This window comes from Oncorhynchus nerka, linkage group LG4 (genome assembly GCF_034236695.1).
Source record: "Oncorhynchus nerka isolate Pitt River linkage group LG4, Oner_Uvic_2.0, whole genome shotgun sequence".
Taxonomy (NCBI): domain Eukaryota; kingdom Metazoa; phylum Chordata; class Actinopteri; order Salmoniformes; family Salmonidae; genus Oncorhynchus; species Oncorhynchus nerka.
Genome location: NC_088399.1, coordinates 14,266,793 through 14,274,299, shown reverse-complemented (window position 1 = coordinate 14,274,299; position 7,507 = coordinate 14,266,793). Strand labels below are relative to the sequence as shown.

Sequence of the window (7,507 nt, the reverse complement as noted above, 5' to 3'; positions counted from 1 at the left end):
GGTAGTTGGAAAAATACTCTGATCTTGTAGATTATTTAGGGCTAGGAAAGTATTTTCAAATAATAAAAAACAGGTTATGGATATAAAAGAAAGAAAATGGTGTTCGCACAAAAGAAAGAAAATGGTGTTTTGATTCATTCTGAAAATTGCTACATTCAGTTCTTTAACACATGGTAATATTGGAAGATTAGTGTACATAGAATTATAATAGGGAGAATAGTGTACAATAATAGGCTTTACCCTCGTCTATTGCCTGCACTAACCAAGGAACTGTGTGATGACACAGTCAAGTATTGTGCCATGCGTCAGGTTCAAACTGCTTGGTCTGCACCAAGCGCTCCGCTTCATAATGATTGAATTAGCCTACATGTATTTTTAAAAATATATTATCCTCAGCAACAACCACATGGCTGTGACAGCGTTTACAGAGGAAGCAAATTAAGGTAAACAAAACAATGGAATTAAATGGAATTATAATGTAGGCTATACCAACTAAAGGGAACTAACAGTAAATTGAATATGTTTTGTTATTAGGCCTACTGACGGTCGATACTGATAGTGACTAATATTTAACATGATAGAAACAGGAAACAGAGAAAGTCACGGTAACCTATAATTAAGACATTCAAGGGTACTCATCCCTGCAAGTTAAAAGGCTGTACAATTTAAATTCTGCACAATGGAACAGTGTTTCATAAACCACTGTGGGAAAGTTTATATGTTGATTTGCTTCAGTTTGCTGCCATATGACTGGTTTCACATTTGTCTCCAGCGATTATAAGGTCTAATAGATCTAAAATAAGTGTAATTTATTACACAATTCCCTTATCTAAGCAGATTACTCATTTACCTAGCTCTTATCAATAGCTCTTATCAAGTTAGAAAGGACAGTGCATGGGGAATGGTGTAATTTCTATAGGAAAAAATGTAGTTGGCGCTATTTCCACGTGGAACTGGTAGGTTTGCTAGACCTTATTCATGTTACCCTCACGTGTAAAGGTGATGGAATTATTAGGACATTAAGTCAAGATCAGAATAAGGCGTATCTGTAGACACACCTCCACCACACCTTAATTTATTGGACCTGCACACAAAAAGAAATAGCAGGTGAATAGCACGCTATTCTCACGCTTAAGTTCAAGGTCAGAATACGCAGAGAGAGAAAAGTGCATTAAAAGGGAATTATGTTCCATTTATGCATGCTTAACTCCGGTTGGAATCGGGTCCATAGCGAAATGCTTATTAAAATGCAACAAGGGATCTGTGAAAAGGGTACGCCTGGAGACAGACCGACCTGCTGCAGGAACATTTGCTCAAGACATCACAAGGGAACACGGGCAGGGAAAGTACAACTTGAAAGACCTTGGAGAGGGACTTAATGCAATATGTACTGTCAGAGTAATGCAATAATGGTATGTATGTTCTTGTAGTACATTTTGCCTGTTAGAGGGCATTGTCATGACTGTTGTCAGCAAATTCCTATAAGAAATATTATAAATGGTTTTATTGTTATATTCATAGTCTCGTATAGGGGGTAATAAGTATGTTCATAAGCAGAGCAGACACTCTAATCCAGAGCAATTTGGGTTAAGTACCTTGCTCAAGGGCACATCAACAGATTTTTCACCTATTCGGCATGGGGATTCAAACCAGCAACCTTTTGGTTACTGGTCCAATGCTCTTAACCACTAGGGTACTTAATAAGAGCACAGTGAAGTGTTCTTGTTGTTCTTTCTACTCTTTGTGTAGGAAAAAACCTTACACAACTGACCATAAGTGCACTTATTAATCACATAGATTCGACTGGGAATGATTGTTAATTGACTACAGCAATAACCAAGCCAGCAAAGATCCATTCCATCGATTTTAACCTTTAAAATCAATATTCATTTGGACCGTGAAGGGAGACTTCAGCATTAAGTAATTGATGTTTCATGGGTTAAAATATCATGCCTTTCCTTGTCTGTGAACAAATGCCACACACACACACACACACACCCATATCTAGCCACTCCATGCCTCACACACACTCTTGTTTCTCTTCTTCCTCCTTTTTAATTATCCGTTAATCACAATGTTTAACTAAACAAATCATGTCTGTCTGTCTGTCTGTCTCTGGGTATGGGATGTGGGTGTTACTGGGGTGGAGCTGGGATGGGGGTGGGGCTAAAATGGGGTGGTGCTGGGGTGGGGTGGTGATGGGGCTGGGGTGTGGGTGGGGCTGGGGTGTGGGTGGTGGGTGGGGCTGGTGATGGGTGGGGCTGGGGTGGGGTGGGGCTGGGGTAGGGGTGGCGATGGGTGGGGCTGTGGTCGGGATGGTGATGGGTGGGGCTGGGGCTGGGGTAGGGGGAGGGGTGGTGATGCCTGGGGGTGGGGCTGAGGAATACAGAGGGGAGGAAATAGAACACACACAAAAAATCTGATCTTTTCAATGCCTGCATAAGCGTTTGACGTCAATTTTTTTTTATTTAACTAGGCAAGTCAGTTAAGAACAAATTCTTATTTCCAATGATGGCCTACCCCGGCCAAACCCTAACCCGGACGATGCTGGGCCAATTGTGCGCCGCCATATGGGACTCCCATTTCCCGTCGGGTGTGATACAGCCTGGAATCAAACCAGGGTTTGTAGTGATGCCTCTAGCACTGAGATGCAGCGCCTTAGAATGCTACGCCTCTCGGGAGCCCCTAATGAACCACATCAACATAATATAATAATCTTGTAATATGCGTATGCCCGCGCAGAATATGTCATAATCACAGCCAATCATGTCAGATTTCAATGCTTGTCCACGCTGAAATATACTTGAGATTGAAATATTGCAACTGACTAACATGATTTTCGAAACTTGCCAAGCAGTCCATGCATTGTCTGTCTGCTGTGAGCTGTAACTCGACAGTCTATGGAGTTCAAACCTAGGCTTTGATTTGACTGCTGATCCGGGAACTCACCAAGGGACATAATCTTCCGCTCTGAGATGTGTTCTCATAAACAGATTATCTCGAGTTACGATAATAGTATTGTTAATATAGTTACATGAAGACATGGCTAAAGGTCAATCAGATTTGTGAACATAATCCCTAGCTGTGTGTTGCCGCTTTCCATGTTGTCTATTGTCTGTAGCTTGTGAGGTGTGGAAACACTTTGTTGCTTTTATGGATTTTGTCTTGTTGCTTTTTGTACTGTCTGTGTGGTTGAAAATTTGCCGGCTGGTTAAAACCGGTACATTTACTGAAACGTTGATTAATGTGCACTGTCCCTGTAAAAAATCGAATAAACTCAAACTATTAACTTGGTGCGCTGTAAATGGTTAAAGACTTTGGACTCATGTTTATCAAAGTGTTGCAGGAGTGGAAGTGATTGTTATCTGCAGCCTCACTGGAACTGTGATCAAAGTACATTCACACAGGGCACTGGTGCTCTCAGGAAAGTTGCACTTGTTCGCGCAGAGTCACGTTGTGAACAACGTTGGGAAAAGGACAGAAAAGGTTGACGGGATGAAGCAAGAAAAGACTCAGATGAAGGATTTCCTGGAGAATATCAGTGTTCTGCAAGCGGTGCTGACACTCCCCCTCTTAGGTCCGGCGTGTATTGGGTTGATGGTGTACCTTATGTTTACGTCTCTGTGGCTGCTGCCTACTCTCTACTTCATATGGCAGTTAAAGGACCGGCACACACCTGAAAGAGGGGGTAGGAGAACTGCATTTGTGAGAAACTGGAAAGTGTGGAAGCTCGTAAGGGACTACTTCCCAATGAAGTTGGTGAAGACAGCGGAGTTGAACCCAAACAAGAACTACATCTTAGGGTGTCATCCACATGGGATCTTGAGTGTCGGAGCCTTTACTACTTTCACCACGGAGGCCTGTGGCTTTATGGACCTCTTCCCTGGGGTGCGCTCCTGTCTCTGCATCCTGAGTGGCCTCTTCAAGATCCCCCTCTACAGGGAATATGTCATGGCCACAGGTTGTTGTCCAGTCAGCAAGCCCAGTCTCAAGCACCTTTTGTCTAAAAGTGGGAAAGGCAATGCGCTGGTGATTATTATAGGGGGTGCTGCTGAGTCTCTGCTGAGTGTGCCTGGGGTCAACGCTGTGGTTATGAAGCAGAGGAAAGGCTTCGTCAAGGTGGCCCTGGAGTTTGGGGCTGACCTGGTGCCCGTCTACTCGTATGGGGAAAACGATATGTTCCGCCAGGTGATCTTCTCAGAAGGCAGTGTGGGCTGGAGGTTACAGCAACTCTGTAAGAAGGTCATGGGCTTTGCCCCTTGTCTGTTCATGGGTGAACGCTGGTTCTGGATGCCTTACCACTGCCCGGTCACCATTGTCGTGGGTAGTCCTATCCCAGTGCCAACGAGGCCTTCTCCCACTCAGGAGGAGGTGGACCACTATCATGGCCTATACATGGAGTCCCTGGCCAAGCTCTTCAATGAGCACAAAGTCAGCTGTGGACTCTCAGACAGCCACGAGCTGCTGATCACATAAGCCAATCATTTTGACAACGTGAATGAGGTGATTTGTCATGGTGTCCTTCTGTCTGTACTGTAGCCCCCGATCTCCCTCACGACGCCAGGACAGCGGAGTCAATCACCACCTTCCGGAGACACCTGAAACCCCACCTCTTTAAGGAATACCTAGGATAGGATAAAGTAATCCTTCTCACCCCCCCCCCCCTTAAAAGATTTAGATGCACTATTCTAAAGTGGCTGTTCCACTGGATATCATAAGGTGAATGCACCAATTTGTAAGTCGCTCTGGATAAGAGCGTCTGCTAAATGACTTAAATGTAAATGTAAATGTAAATCTCCACAGTGAGTATGTTTACACGCACGGTAATAATTCTATATTAACTGATCATATCGATGATATACTGATTACGACAGTACTGCGAGTTTGACAGTAGTCATGATTATCTTAATCGGCGTAAAGTCATAAACGAAGCATAAACGGACTAAAATACCTATATTTTTTTGCAATGTTTTGAATGATTTGGATACCTTATTCAGAGATCCTGCGGTGTTGATCTGCACATGTGCTATCATCATGCATCTAAAAAATAGGTTTCACATACAAACTCTATATTTCTGAAGTCAGAATCAAATAGGCTTCCCAAAAAATGATATGATTGCTGTGATAGGACCTTCATTTTTATTGGTCATTTTCTACATTTCTTTAAGTCCCATCAAGCACCCTTATTATCAGCTGTCCATGTAAACAGGATGTTTAGGGAATTATTTCTTCTTGCAAATCATAACAATGTTTTAATCTAATTATTATATTAAATCAGAGTATTTACAACGATCCTATTACTGAATGCATGTTAACATACTCAGTGAGACTACTTGAATGAAAGCATTCCAACTCAGTATCTGATCCAGCGGTGTCCCAATCATTGATCCCTGGATCCACCAAGCTGCCTGTCTAATTGACACATCGCTTTGACTGCATTTACTGTAAGAATGAATTCAAGGGGAGATTGTATGTGGTTTATATGTAGCAATAATTTAACCATGAATCTGAATACCTTTAAGATCCACTCAATTTCATAACAAACAGTAATTGATTGTGTGACTTAGGATTTATGAAGAAATACTGTGCTTACATGTTGAGTATAATCAATGAGACTTTGTAGCCACCAGCAGCACCTGAGCAATGTTAATCAGGGATTATAACATTCTTTCAAGTATAACAGTTGACTTTGAATAACTTGTGCAGTAGAGCTGCCGAATACTGACTATTTGCTATATAGAAATGATGTTTTTCTGCTGATATATGTATTTGAATACATTTGGCTTGTGGTGAGGGTTCACTTTGACCACAGGATTTTGCCACAATGTATTAATTTATTTAATCCTTCCTGTGAACTGTGAAGTGGATACAGATAGCGGTAGTGAGAGGTTTTGGACATGAACAGAGTGGGAGTGTCTTTCAGTGCTATGATTCACAAGCTGTAGAGATCTATCATAACATTTCAATATTTCTCTCTCATCACATACACATATTAGGCATACTCTTCTCTACAGGACAAAGTAGTTGTTACCCAACTATCCCAATAATTTTTGACATGGAAAATGAATCTAGATTTAAAATACACTACCGTTCAAAAGTTTGGGGTCACTTAGAAATGTCCTTGTTTTTGAAAGAAATGCACATTTTTTTTCCATTAAAATAACATCAAATTGATTAGAAATACAGTGTAGACATTGTTAATGTTGTAAATGACTATTGTAGCTGGAAACAGGTGATTTTTTATGGAATATCTACATAGGTGTACAGAGGCCCATTATCAGCAACCATCACTCCTGTGTTCCAATGGCACGTTGTGTTAGTTAATCCAAGTTTTTCATTTTAAAAGGCTAATTAATCATTAGGAAACCCTTTTATAATTATGTTAGCACAGCTGAAAACTACTGTTCTGATTAAAGTAGCAATAAAACTGGCCTTCTTTAGACTAGTTGAGTATCTGGAGCATCAGCATTTGTGGGTTTGATTACGGCTCACAATGGCCAGAAATAAAGCACTTTCTTCTGAAACATGCCAGTCTATTCTTGTTCTGAGAAATGAAGACTATTCCATGTGAGAAATTGCCAAGAAACTGAAGACCTCGTACAACGCTGTGTACTACTCCCTTTACAGAACAGCGCAAACTGGCTCTAACCAGAATAGAAAGAGGAGTGGGAGGCCCCGGTGCACAACTGAGAAAGAGGACATTAGAGTGTCTAGTTTGAGAAACAGACACCTCACAAGTTCTCAACTGGCAGCTTCATTAAATAGTACCCGCAAAACACCAGTCTCAACATCAACAGTGAAGAGGTGACTCCGGGATGCTAGCCTTCTAGGAAGAGTTCCTCTGCCCAGTATCTGTGTTATTTTGCCCATCTTATTCTTTTCTTTTTATTGGCCAGTCTGAGATATGGCTTTCTCTTTGCAACTCTGCCTAGAAGGCCAGCATCCCGGAGATCATTCATGAAAACCAGCTTCAGAGCGCTCAGGACCTCAGACTGGGGCGAAGATTCACTTTCAAAAGGTGCTTCAACAAAGTACTGAGTAAAGGTTCTGAATACTTATGTACATTTATTATTTCAGTTTTCTATTTTTAATACATTTGCAAAAATGTCTAAAAACAGTTTTTCATTTGTCATTATGGGATATTGTGTGTAGATTGATGAGGGTAAAACATGATTTATTCCATTTTAGAATAAGGCTGTAACATAACAAAATGTGGAAAAAGTCAAGGGGTCTGAATACTTTCCGAATGCACTGTAGACAATGTAAACCATGTTAGCCATTGTGTAGCATTTAGAGTAGAACAAAAGCTGGCCACTCTACTAGACAGCTTAATGTCATGAGTGGTGACAGGTTTTAATTATAAATATGATTCTGCCTCAGTGCTGGACCAAATACACGTCCATGTGTGCCCTATAACATGTTCAAATCTAAATCATTGCAGTTTTCTGTCATCAAAGCACACATACCTATAAAAATACATAGATAGATATAAATATATACTACAATA

At 41.2% G+C, this 7,507-nt stretch overlaps 1 protein-coding gene across 1 annotated transcript; it reads left to right on the top strand.

Moving 5' to 3' along the window:
* Nucleotides 1-3,450: 3,450 nt before the first annotated feature.
* Nucleotides 3,451-6,526, top strand: LOC115118538 (diacylglycerol O-acyltransferase 2-like). Its single transcript, XM_065017246.1, has one exon. It carries the CDS (start codon nt 3,496-3,498, stop codon nt 4,474-4,476), a length of 981 nt encoding a protein of 326 aa, XP_064873318.1. The 5' UTR covers nt 3,451-3,495; the 3' UTR covers nt 4,477-6,526.
* Nucleotides 6,527-7,507: the final 981 nt, after the last annotated feature.